General features: G+C 46.4%; 2 protein-coding genes across 4 annotated transcripts in view; one reads left to right on the plus strand and one right to left on the minus strand.

Moving 5' to 3' along the window:
• The window catches only part of trak2 (trafficking protein, kinesin binding 2), a 56,742-nt gene extending 56,128 nt beyond the window's left edge, over nt 1-614 (minus strand). For all 3 annotated transcript variants that reach the window (XM_055908528.1, XM_055908529.1, XM_055908527.1), the window contains exon 1: nt 467-614. The gene's annotated coding sequence lies outside the window, so the exon portion shown is untranslated. The remainder of the gene's footprint in view (nt 1-466) is intronic.
• A 702-nt stretch (nt 615-1,316) lies between these two features.
• On the plus strand, nt 1,317-12,998 carry stradb (STE20 related adaptor beta). The gene is given in 12 exon segments (XM_055908098.1): nt 1,317-3,301; nt 3,440-3,485; nt 3,488-3,519; nt 4,105-4,185; nt 7,141-7,246; nt 7,673-7,794; nt 8,571-8,679; nt 8,902-9,025; nt 9,675-9,951; nt 10,066-10,313; nt 11,367-11,409; nt 11,516-12,998. Coding segments are annotated over 11 exon segments (1,332 nt in total). The 5' UTR covers nt 1,317-3,301; nt 3,440-3,466; the 3' UTR covers nt 11,687-12,998.
• Nucleotides 12,999-13,387: the final 389 nt, after the last annotated feature.

Raw genomic sequence — 13,387 nt, forward strand, 5'->3', positions numbered from 1 at the left:
TTACGTGTTCGCGGGATACAGTGTAACCACCGTGGAGCCTACTCATAAACAACAACAAAACATCTCGCTGATTGTGGGTAATAATAAAAACAACGGCGTAGTATATGGATTTAAACATAAAATGTGATGAGCGTAAGTGACAAGTGCAACAATAATCATTGATCTCGGTACCAATGGAACAATTCGACAAGAGGACAGTGCAAGGACTTGTTTCATAATAATAAACCAAACCGACAATCGTTCTGAGAAGAGTGAGATTTGTTTTTTGGGGGGGATAGTGATGATGAATAGTATGATGAATAGTATAACTCACTCCAGCTGATTAAGTTGACAAGCGAACATTGCAGAGCTAGGTAGTACTGTGGCACATCCGTGATTTCCATCCGGCCTTTGGCAAGGATTTCTCCCATCGATGTGGTCACTTATGATCCGGATTTTCATATAATATAAATTAAAATCAACCTACCTTTCGATGTATTTTAAACACCTTAGACAAATCCCAGAGCACATGTGGTCCCATCAATCCTAAATCTCAAACAATGGCAACAGTAGATATTAGGGAGAAAATTAGCAGACTGTTGGTGCTGGTGGTTTCATCACGTCATGAAATAGCGCGCGGTTGAAATGAGTGACGTATCAATTACGCGACGATATTTATTGAGCGGTGTTTCTAAATAAAAGTCCTACACTAAATACATTGAGATTTGTTACTAGCATCTATTTGTTAATTCATTTTTTTTTTTTTATGGAGTTAAGATACATGGAATTAAAACTAAAATGTACTACGAATTAGGGAAAAAATACCAAAAAAGTACTGACATAAATCAGTGCGGTTCACAGATGAAAATGAAATGTATTACAATAATATCCCAACTTTTATCAGGTTCCCACAAGTTTAGTATCTACGTCATTACGTCAAATCATCTGAGAGGAGAGCAGAAACATAGGTGAAGTATGTTGTCGTTCATACTCTCAACAAAAATACATTTGTTTTAACAGTGTGTATAACGCATCGCAATTTGTTCCTATTTCATTCCATTACATCTTGAAAATATTGTATTATCTTCAGTCAAAACAGTGTTTGTACGCACAACTTGTACATTACGTCATATTTTGCGTTGTCATAAGCCTTAACTTTGCCAAGTTAGAAATGTTTAAGTTGCGAGTTGTAAGCTTCCTCATGTCATGCTTGGTTTGTTCAAGTTTGTTTCGCATTCAGAGCAAGAGTAAGTTGGTTGAAAAACCCAGCCTGATTTTGTTATGATTGGGAATGAAGATTTCATAAACTGATTTTCAGTGTAAGTAAACTCGTTGCAGTCATATGCAATCCTGCATCCACAAATGATGTGATTATGTTAATGATGTGATAATGTTTTACATGATTATAGGAAAACATGTACTAAACAGATGTGTAGGTTACAATCAGAGAGGACAACCTCTTTCTCTGCTACAGTGTTGCGCCCTTTCCACTGGGTACAGATGTGTAGGTTACAATCAGAGAGGACAACCTCTTTCTCTGCTACAGTGTTGCGCCCTTTCCACTGGGTACAGATGTGTAGGTTACAATCAGAGAGGACAACCTCTTTCTCTGCTACAGTGTTGCGCCCTTTCCACTGGGTACAGATGTGTAGGTTACAATCAGAGAGGACAACCTCTTTCTCTGCTACAGTGTTGCGCCCTTTCCACTGGGTACAGATGTGTAGGTTACAATCAGAGAGGACAACCTCTTTCTCTGCTACAGTGTTGCGCCCTTTCCACTGGGTACAGATGTGTAGGTTACAATCAGAGAGGACAACCTCTTTCTCTGCTACAGTGTTGCGCCCTTTCCACTGGGTACAGATGTGTAGGTTACAATCAGAGAGGACAACCTCTTTCTCTGCTACAGTGTTGCGCCCTTTCCACTGGGTACAGATGTGTAGGTTACAATCAGAGAGGACAACCTCTTTCTCTGCTACAGTGTTGCGCCCTTTCCACTGGGTACAGATGTGTAGGTTACAATCAGAGAGGACAACCTCTTTCTCTGCTACAGTGTTGCGCCCTTTCCACTGGGTACAGATGTGTAGGTTACAATCAGAGAGGACAACCTCTTTCTCTGCTACAGTGTTGCGCCCTTTCCACTGGGTACAGATGTGTAGGTTACAATCAGAGAGGACAACCTCTTTCTCTGCTACAGTGTTGCGCCCTTTCCACTGGGTACAGATGTGTAGGTTACAATCAGAGAGGACAACCTCTTTCTCTGCTACAGTGTTGCGCCCTTTCCACTGGGTACAGATGTGTAGGTTACAATCAGAGAGGACAACCTCTTTCTCTGCTACAGTGTTGCGCCCTTTCCACTGGGTACAGACATCAGTTCAACGTCGTCTTGATTTACATTTTGTTGAGTTGTCAACTAACGTGAAATCAACAACGATGTCACCACATCATCTGCTTTAAGTTAAAAGTTGTGTGAAAAAAATACGAAATGGCCTTATGTTGATGACTTTTGGCACATCCAATCATTTCCCCACGCGGATTCAACGCAATTACATATAATTATTTTATGACGTGGAAACAACGTTGATTCAACCATTTTTTCCCCCAGTAGGGTGTCTGACAGTAGATTATAATAAAATAGCTAGAATAGAACAGAATAGACTGGAATACAATACAATAGAATATCGGTTACAAGCAAAATAATTCCCCAACAACAACAGGCAAGAACTGTCACTATATAGGGTTGTTAAAGACTTTCACAATGGTGGGTATGTGGCAGCGACGACCTATAAAGAACAATAATGGTCAAGGACCAAGGACTCATCATTAGGTCGCGCGCTCATAGAATGGGACACGACGACGCACTGTCCTCAAAGTCCCCTTCCCATTCATGCTGTGGCAGGAGAGACGGGGAGAAAATATCCATCGAGGCACTTAGCTACAGCCAAAGCGATGGACCACATGCATTTCAGATGCTTACATTCAGATGTGGCAACAATGATTCTGTATCACGAAAATGTAACGAATACCGATGTGAATCGGGCTATTGCGCACCAAACAGTCACGTAATGCGTGTTTTAATCTCAGTATTTTGTGGTCACCGACTGGCATAGTTATTTTTGTCGAGATATTTTGATACCTCCGTGAAAAAGTATTTTTCTTTCAACAGCATGCGTTCAGCTTAACATCCCTGCTGGGGCTATTATTGCTTATTTAATCATCAATCGTTTTATTTTATGTTTTTCAAGAACGTGGAGCAGTGTTTTGCATGAAGTGATGAAGTCAGATGCCAATGCAGTGGAATCTGAACCCGGTAGAGTACAGCCAGGTAAACTGCATGGACATACAGACCGCCCCATGGGGGAGGTTGTCTCTCAGGTTGAATCCTAACTAAGTCTCTCATGTTACCATGTATTTCTCCTCTTGCTCATTCTCTCTCTCTCTCACCATCGCTCTCATTGTACAGCGCGTGCTGTGGTCGTGGAGCGGATAAATGCCATCGCGTGAAGCGCTAACCCCCACGAAGAGAACTCCATGTCTTTCTTGGTAAGGGATATTTATTTTAATCAGCATGGCTTTGATGTTTAGCCGATCATGAAAATGATTTATCTAAAGAGGTTGATGATGATGATGATGATGATGATCTAATGAGCCAGCGTCTCCTTCAGGTGTGCAGTGTGTCTCTCTCATAGCACATTGATCTAGCCACGCTCCAATCCTAGAACTCATGCTTTCTTTATCAGAGTTCATTCATAAGACCCATCTCATTATCCATGCATATTGCCATTACCTTTCCCAGTAGGTTATATCATGGGTACCAATCTGCTGCTAACCCTGTCATCCATCTCAACTGTCTCTTTCTAAAGTAGCAGTCACTTCATGGACATGCACTGCATGTCTTCCTCCACAAGACTGTTGTTTTCAACATTGGCTCCAACCTTGATGCTCCAAAAGTATCTCTTCAGTGTTGTCCTCCTAAGTCCCGCCTTATCTCCTTATAAGGGCATGACGGCATGCCTGTCCTCTCCTCCCTCCTTCCCTATTGGACCGTCTCACTCCTCTATTCTCCTCTATTCTCCTCTCCTCGGGGGGCATGTCTCACCCCCTCCTCCCTCCTCCCCTCTTCCCCAGGACTGCTCCTGCATCTCCCCCACTCAGGTCCAGCCAATCAGCATAGAGGACCAGTATGAGGACGTCAGCCACCAATACCTGGTCAGTACAGTGCTGTGTCCACTCTGTTAGCATCCAATCGGAGCACTGAAGCCCACCCGGCCTTGTCTTTATGGTGTGGTCAGCCTAGTTCTATTCTATCAGGTCAGAGGTCAGAAAGGACCACTAGGACAACATAGGACAGTTCCGGGTCCTGTCTATGTGATGGTAGAGCTGCGTGTAACCTACCACGTAATAGTGGCCAGCCACTGACCAGATCGCTAGAACATTACATAGCCTATAAGTGAACCAAAGCTATTCATGCTGTATAGCACAGCAGCAAGCCTTTTTCATAGCTGCTGTGTCAGCTCACCCTGGAGCTAACTGCCACAGCATCCCGCCCAGGCACGTGCACAGATGGGAGTCAACCTGTGCCCAACACTTTGCCCTCCCACTCGCCAAGTGCCCTTTTCTGTGGTGGTGTATTTATATATATTTTTGGGGGGGGGATATGGTCATTGTTGTTCTGAACCGATTGTCCGCAAGTCGTCGTGATGTCATCAGTTGGTTGCTCCTGTTGGTCACCCCTGTTGGTTGCTCCTGTTGGTCAGCCCTGTTGGTTGCTCCTGTTGATCAGCCCAGTTGGTTGCTCCTGTTGGTCAGCCCTGTTGGTTGCTTCTGTTGGTCAGCCCTGTTGGTTGCTCCTGTTGATCAGCCCAGTTGGTTGCTCCTGTTGGTCAACCCTGTTGGTTGCTCCTGTTGATCAGCCCTGTTGGTTGCTTCTGTTGGTCAGCCCTGTTGGTTAGCCCTGTTGGTTGCTCCTGTTGGTCAGCCCTGTTGGTCAGCCCTGTTGGTCAGCCCTGTTGGTTAGCCCTGTTGGTCAGCCCTGTTGGTCAGCCCTGTTAGTTGCTCCTGTTGGTCAGCCCTGTTGGTCAGCCCTGTTGGTTGCTCCTGTTGGTCAGCCCTGTTGGTCAGCCCTGTTGGTTAGCCCTGTTGGTCAGCCCTGTTGGTCAGCCCTGTTAGTTGCTCCTGTTGGTCAGCCCTGTTGGTTAGCCCTGTTGGTCAGCCCTGTTGGTTGCTCCTGTTGGTCAGCCCTGTACAGATCTCACGCTTGCCCAGTTGTGCCTTTTTCCCGTCTGCCATGTACTGAGATTGCACATGCCTGGTATCCAAACATGCATGAGATGCGGCCACCAGTCTAGTGTGTGTAGCTAGCTACCTAGTTTATAATAACAACAGTGTTGCCACAGCGGTATAACATTTGATTAACCCTTGAGTTACATCATCATCAATATTCAGTCTAGTTGGTGTAACCGGTGTGAAATGGCTAGCGAGTTAACAGGGTGCGCGCTAATAGCGCTTCAATCGGTGACATCACTCGCTCTGAGACCTTGAAGTAGTTGTTTCCCTTGCTCTGCAAGGGCTGGGGCTTTTGTGGAATGATGGGTAACGGTGCTTTGAGGGTGACTGTTGTCGATGAGTGCAGAGGGTCCCTGGTTCGAGGTCAGGTAGGGGCGAGGAGAGGGACGGAAGGAACACTGTTACCCCTGGTTCGAGGCCAGGTAGGGGTGAGCAGAGGGACGGAAGGAACACTGTTACCCCTGATTCGAGGCCAGGTAGGGACGAGGAGAGGAACGGAAGGAACACTGTTACCCCTGGTTCGAGGTCAGGTAGGGGCGAGCAGAGGGACAAAAGGAACACTGTTACATTGGCTCATACACAGAGTAGACAGAGAGAGGAGCGGCTGCATCAACGACCCTCCCTCCGACCCGACTCCATCCCTTCCTCAGTCGGCAGCAGCATCACAGGTAGTCTAGACTCGCAACAAGCTCTCACAGTCTCACTGCAGAATCAGATGTTTATTTACATTTATCTAAACGTCACACTTCGAAGTTGCTCCAAACATCACATTTCGAAGTGCTTTTTACACTCTGGGTTGACTCCTCATGCTAGGTATCGTTCTATTTCTAAGGGTTCAGTTTAGACACTCATTCTGATTGGTTAAGGTAAGGGTTAAGGTTAGACACTCATTCTGAATTGTTAAGCTAAGGGTTAAGGTTTGGATAGGGTTCAAATAAAACACGAGTGTCAACCTCACAACCTTCTGATCCAGAGTCATGAGATTAAGACTCTAGTTAACCACCAGGTGATACTAAAATATCCACACAAGCCAATAGCCAGCCAGCCATATATCTTGAGGTAGAGGATGATGAGTATCATATCATGAAGTTATTATTTAAGAGCATTTAAGATAAATTACAATCAATAAAAACAAATCTTGCTAACTAACTAGCAGATTTACATCAATCATCAACATCAATGATCAGCTGATAGCCCACCTTCTTTTCCCCACGTCTTTAGGAGGCACTGTAACTAGCTAGCTTTCCATTTCTGATGACGAATGCATTGTTGCAGAAATAAATAGGTCTGCTAAAACAAATAAAACAGTTCGCTACAAAGGCAGTGGTATGTTCTGAATTTCGAGATATGAATTAGTTTAGGCATCGGCCCCCTGAAAGGTCTGTGCACGGCCCTGACCCCTTAACACAAAGTACTTTACAGCCTCTCCCTCCCCCCAACACCGGCCCCAGTGAAACTACGCCCATCACAGCATTACCCTATGTAGCTTAACACCACAGTGCCCCCCTGTGGCAGCCACTGGTTGGTCATCACCACGACACCATAGTACTTTGACCTCTTCAGGCTCAAAGGCGACACTCACTCACCCTCATTCTGCTTCCTCTTCTCTGCTAAATGGACCCATTTCATGTTAGTAAAAAATACCATGCTATACTAAAGCACTTGTAGACTGTATTTGTAGACTGCCTACAGGGTAAGAAAAACAGTTCATTTGGGTGAACTATCCCTAATCTAGGTAAAGAAGGTTATTATTGTGACCAACTACAACATGTTTCCATAGTATTACCATGTTGTTACTACGTTCTGTGATCTAAGGAAATATGCTGCTGATACGTTTCAGGGTTGTGTGTGAGTCCGTGTGTGTTTGATTCTTCACAGAGCTCTGACGTCTCAGAATGCACTTTCACCTGGGGTGGTGCAGGCAGCGATGACATCACAGCCCTCTCTGCTAACTCCGCCCACTACCAGCTGCTGTCAGAGCTGGGTGAGCATACCATTGGTCATAAATCACCTCATCACTACAACCCAGAAAGACAAGTCCTTTCACTACATAGTTGTTGCCTGCAGAGTAATATCTCCTCTGACAAATACAGAGCATATTTCATTTTAGCATGTTACTGTTGAATAGAATAGCTAATCCAAAAGCATTGTTTACAATTTCCCTGACCAAGTCCCATACTACACATAGCCCGAGTATAAAGCGTTTGTATTGTGGACATTTTATGTTACACATAGTCTATTACCTTTTGGCACATCTGTTGAATAAACTGGCCAATTCAAAATATTAGTTCACAAATCTCCCTGGATTATTGAAGACCATACTAACCACACAGTACCTGAGAATTAAGCATTTTCAGAGTTGAACGTGTTTCTACATGTCTTAATATTTATTATCAAACCATGTTCACAGGGAAAGGCTTCAACAACCTGAGCCAGGTGCGCATGGCACGCCACACCCCCTCCCGCCAGCTGGTAGCAGTCAAGAACACCAACCTGGATGAGTGTACAGAGGATGAGCTGCTACAGTTGATGGTGCGGTACTGTATTAAAGGTCCTACAGATACGGACCACCTTGTCTTTTCATCGAAGTTCATGTCATAAGATACATATTTTGTTCCAGCCACCACTGATTCAAAACACCTGATTCAACTAATCAATTTCTTAGTTAGTTGAGTCAGTCGATTACTTGAATAAGATGAGTTAGCGTTGGGCTGGAACAAAAACCTGCACTCTTGCTCTCTAGATCCAGGGTCAGGGACCATTTAGGTCATTGTTCATAATAACATTGTTGGCACTTGGCAGTGGTACCAAGCCACCTGGCTGACTGTGTGACCCCAGTGTTTCCTGACTGTGTGACCCCAGTGTTTCCTGGCTGTGACCCCAGTGTTTCCTGGCTGTGACCCCAGTGTTTCCTGACTGTGTGACCCCAGTGTTTCCTGACTGTGTGACCCCAGTGTTTCCTGACTGTGTGACCCCAGTGTTTCCTGACTGTGTGACCCCAGTGTTTCCTGGCTGTGACCCCAGTGTTTCCTGGCTGTGACCCCAGTGTTTCCTGGCTGTGTGACCCCAGTGTTTCCTGGCTGTGTGACCCCAGTGTTTCCTGGCTGTGTGACCCCAGTGTTTCCTGGCTGTGTGACCCCAGTGTTTCCTGGCTGTGTGACCCAAGTGTTTCCTGGCTGTGTGACCGCAGTGTTTCCTGGCTGTGTGACCCCAGTGTTTCCTGGCTGTGTGACCCCAGTGTTTCCTGGCTGTGTGACCCCAGTGTTTCCTGGCTGTGTGACCCCAGTGTTTCCTGGCTGTGTCCCCAGAACGAGGTTCTTCTCTCCAGGCTGTTCCGCCACCCCAACCTGCTGACCTCTCGCCTGGTCTTCAGCTCCTGCTGCCAGCTCTGGGTCCTCACACCACTCATGGGCTACGGTCAGTCTACTGCATGCATCTTCTAACACTCGTTTCCTCTCACCATCTCTCTCCCACACTTACTCCCCCCATCTCTCTTCATCCAAGCTCCTTCTCTCAGCGATAAGTTGGTTGAACTTTATTTTTTATGGTACAGAAATGACATGGTCAAAAATGCCTATGTTTGTAAGAAACATTACGAACCATTTGGAACCATAGTTACCGACTTCTCTCTTGTCCCAGGTTCGGCAGATAGCCTGCTGAGGACGTTCTTCCCTGACGGGATGAGTGAGTCCCTGATCGCTTACCTCCTCCATGGAGTCCTGAAGGCTCTGCAATACCTGCACCTCATGGGCTACGTGCACAGGTGAGGGAAGAAAGACACCATGGGGACAAGGGAGAGATATGGACCGTTTTAAGGCTTCTACATGTAGCCGATATGAAATGGCTAGCTAGTTAGCGGTGCGCTAGTTAGCGGTCAAGCGATAGGTAACGATGCTTCATGGGTGGCAGTTGCTGATGTGTTCAGAGGGTCCCTGGTTGGAGCCCAGGTTGGGGTGAGGAGAGGGACGGAAGCAACACTGATACACTTCTGTCCAACTACAGCCAACCCAACTGTTAGATGGTACCGGTACTCCTTGTATACAGCCTCGCTATTGTTATTTTATTGTCTTACTATGTGTTTCCTATTTAGCAAATGCTTCTAACTTTTCACTCTGCATTGTTGGAAAAGGGCCCGTGAGTAAGCACTTCACGGCAAAGTCTACACCTGTTCTTTTCGGCGCTTCTGACCAATAACATTTCATTCGATTTGTTGAAAGAATCAGCCCAGTTTGCTGTCTCAGTTGGACATAGTTGCTCGGAGTTGCTCGCAATTCAACATGTAGAATGTGTCAGGGACAGTTGGTCTGAGCTGGTAAAAACAACCTAATGCATCATCAATAGTTAGTTGACTGTAGTTGTGTAGAAGCCTGAAGATTTGGCGAGAGTGAACGCTCTTCTCCTCTTCCTCTCAGGGGAGTGAAGGCCAGTCACATCCTGCTGTCTGGGGAGGGCCGTGTTTACCTCTCGGGGCTGCACAGTGTTTACAGTATGATGCGGGATGGGAAGAAGGTGAGGACCGTGTTTGACATGCCCCACCACAGCCCCGCCCTGCTACCCTGGCTCAGCCCAGAGCTGCTACGACAGGACCTGCATGGCTATGGGGTGAAGTCAGACATCTACAGTCTGGGGATAGTAGTCTGTGAGCTGGTCAGTGGCAGGGTGCCTTTCCAGGACATGCCCCCTACACAGGTACTGGGGCCTTACATACATTACAAAACATTATGAGAGTCTCGTTTTTTCTCCATCTCTCTCCCTCTGTGTGACTGTGTCCATGCGTCCATATGTCTCTGTCTCTCTCTCCAGATGCTGCTCCAGAAGCTGCGTGGGTCCCACTGCTGCCTGCTGGACGTGGCCCCCTCCCCCCTAGGGGAGCTGGGGGGGCTGAAGGTGTCCCGCTCCGGGGTGGACTCTGGCATCGGGGAGAGTGTTGCCACGGGCAGCCTGACCCGCACCGCCACCGCCGAAAGACCTCAGAGCCCCGCCCCCAAGAACCACTCGGCCACCCTGCACAACCTGGTCCAGCTGTGTCTGCAACAGCAGCCCGACTGCAGGTGAGACATACACGTGTGCAGACACACCGAACGCAAGCACACACACAACAACACACACACCAAATGCAGGTGAGACACACACACACAGGAGCAGCAGACGTTATACACAGGGGCTCTGGTACCTCCGTTTGAAGTCGGGTCTTGCATTCAAGGAACAATTTTAAATGCTCTTGTGTTCTGTCTGAATTTCTGTCATTTTTGAAAGGTGTGTAATATGTGAGATTCCCAGTGGTGCTAGATATGACAGTGTTGTGGGACATTAAGGCACGGTGTGACTGCTAGATATGACAGTGTTGTGGGACATTAAGGCACGGTGTGACTGCTAGATATGACGGTGTTGTGGGACATTAAGGCACGGTGTGACTGCTAGATATGACAGTGTTGTGGGGACATTAAGGCACTGTGTGACTGCTAGATATGACAGTGTTGTGGGACATTAAGGCACGGTGTGACTGCTAGATATGACGGTGTTGTGGGACATTAAGGCACGGTGTGACTGCTAGATATGACAGTGTTGTGGGGACATTAAGGCACGGTGTGACTGCTAGATATGACAGTGTTGTGGGACATTAAGGCACTGTGTGACTGCTAGATATGACAGTGTTGTGGGACATTAAGGCACGGTGTGACTGCTAGATATGACAGTGTTGTGGGACATTAAGGCACGGTGTGACTGCTAGATATGACAGTGTTGTGGGACATTAAGGCACTGTGTGACTGCTAGATATGACAGTGTTGTGGGGACATTAAGGCACGGTGTGACTGCTAGATATGACAGTGTTGTGGGACATTAAGGCACGGTGTGACTGCTAGATATGACAGTGTTGTGGGGACATTAAGGCACGGTGTGACTGCTAGATATGACGGTGTTGTGGGACATTAAGGCACGGTGTGACTGCTAGATATGACGGTGTTGTGGGACATTAATGCACGGTGTGACTGCTAGATATGACAGTGTTGTGGGACATTAAGGCACGGTGTGACTGCTAGATATGACGGTGTTGTGGGACATTAAGGCATGGTGTGACTTTGTCCTGTTTTGGTGTTCCATAGACCCTCTGCTTCTACACTGTTGACCCATGCCTTCTTCAAACAGGTAGGTCTCATCATCATCAAAATGCTGTGTTTTGGACTGGATTGCATTCTGTGGTACGGTATGGCTGACTTCGTATTCATGTATTTTTCTGTGGACTGTATGACAGGTGAAAAGACATCATACCCGGGACTCCTTCCTCAGTCTCATGTACCCCGCGGTGCCCCTTGGAGTTTCCAGCCCCGATGACCCCTCTGTGTCCTGCTCCTCTACCCCGTCCTGCCACCCCCCCACCTCCGCCATCGCTCACCCCACAGAGGAGGTGTGGGACTTCTCCTAACCCTCCCCCCTTTCACCTCTGCCCCCCACATCCCAAAATCTGACAACCAAGCCTAACTCAAGACAATCAAAACGATCAAAAAACAGCGAGCCCAAACCTTTCTACTGTGCTTTGATTGGACCTGTCCTACCCACCACTCTGAGCCTTTGTACTGTGTTTTGATTGGACTTGTCCTACCCACCACTCTGAGACTTTCTACTGTGTTTTGATTGGACTTGTCCTACCCACCACTCTGAGCCTTTGTACTGTGTTTTGATTGGACTTGTCCTACCCACCACTCTGAGACTTTCTACTGTGTTTTGATTGGACTTGTCCTACCCACCACTTTGAGCCTTTCTAATGTGCTTTGATTGGACTTGTCCTACCCACCACTCTGAGCCTTTCTAATGTGTTTTGATTGGACTTGTCCTACCCACCACTCTGAGCCTTTCTACAAGTTTTCTAGGCTTTTATATGTTTGTTTTGAAACTCAAATAAGGGTCTGCAGGTGGATGTTTATTGTCACAAGTCTTGTCCTGGAGGCAGAACTGAGCCATTTCCCCTTAGATAGCTGGAATAGGAGGGCGGGATTATTGAAGCTGCTCTGCCTGGATCATCCAATGAGGATCTCTGTGCCATGGGTGTGGCTGCCGGTCGACGACAATGACAACCAATGACGTTGCAGGACAGTGAGGACACACCCCCTATGCCAGTGAAAAGACCTATCACTGGACTCATATGGATCGTACTACGAACAGTAATGTGAACTATTTTAGGCTATTAGACTGTGAAAGGGCATAGATAATAATGTGTCAGGGTTTGAAGAGGAAGATAATAGATAATGATATGTTATGGAGTTGGAGAGGTGTGTTGTGTTAAAACACAAGTGTGTGAGCAGAGACGGTACGAGAATAGCTAGTGTGTTAGTGGAAGTTCTATGGTTATCCCTCTAGTCTTGTGAAACCAGCCTGATCTCGCGATAGCTCACATTCCCGAAGTGAAACTAAACGTGAGCTCAGCAGTCCGTCTGATTGACCAGGCTGCTATCCCAACCAGGGAAATCCCTGTGATCAAATAAGAACTATAACACTACCACTACTGTGCTTTGAGACGCAGCTACCCTATACACGTCCTCCTTGTCATAATAAACGTACGGGAGGGTCCTCAATTGTATCGTTTTAATGAAATCTGTGAACTGTTTATGATACATTTATGTGGATTATTCTGTGATTGATGATTATGTGTATGAGAGACATTTTATGTATCAGTGCATATCAAACATGTTATAGCTGTATGAGCCTTATAGAAGTGTTATAAATATATTCATTATCAATTTTCTAAAACAATGGCCCTTTTTTTCTTGTCTTTGGAAGTTCTGTATGGTCTTTCTGAAATCTCTGTTCAAGCCTAAATAAGCAGAAAGCTGTATAAGGGGTTATTGAAGGTTTGGGTCAGGTTGAGATTGGGACTGGTGGTTTTTGGCAATAATGTGTTTAGGACTACATTGCTTGAGGTAGAAGTTGCCCCAACCACAGATCTAAGGTCAGATTATCCTACCCCACATCCACTTAACCTTTAGGGGGATGAACAAATACCTGACCCTGTGTCAGTGGTTAGGTTTGGCTTCTACCCACTCATAACTACATCACTGAATAGTCTATGCCTAAAATATGGACTAGCGCTGTGGTTGTCAACCTGGGGTATGTATACCACTGGGGGGAC

This window comes from Salvelinus fontinalis, chromosome 41 (genome assembly GCF_029448725.1).
Source record: "Salvelinus fontinalis isolate EN_2023a chromosome 41, ASM2944872v1, whole genome shotgun sequence".
NCBI lineage: Eukaryota > Metazoa > Chordata > Actinopteri > Salmoniformes > Salmonidae > Salvelinus > Salvelinus fontinalis.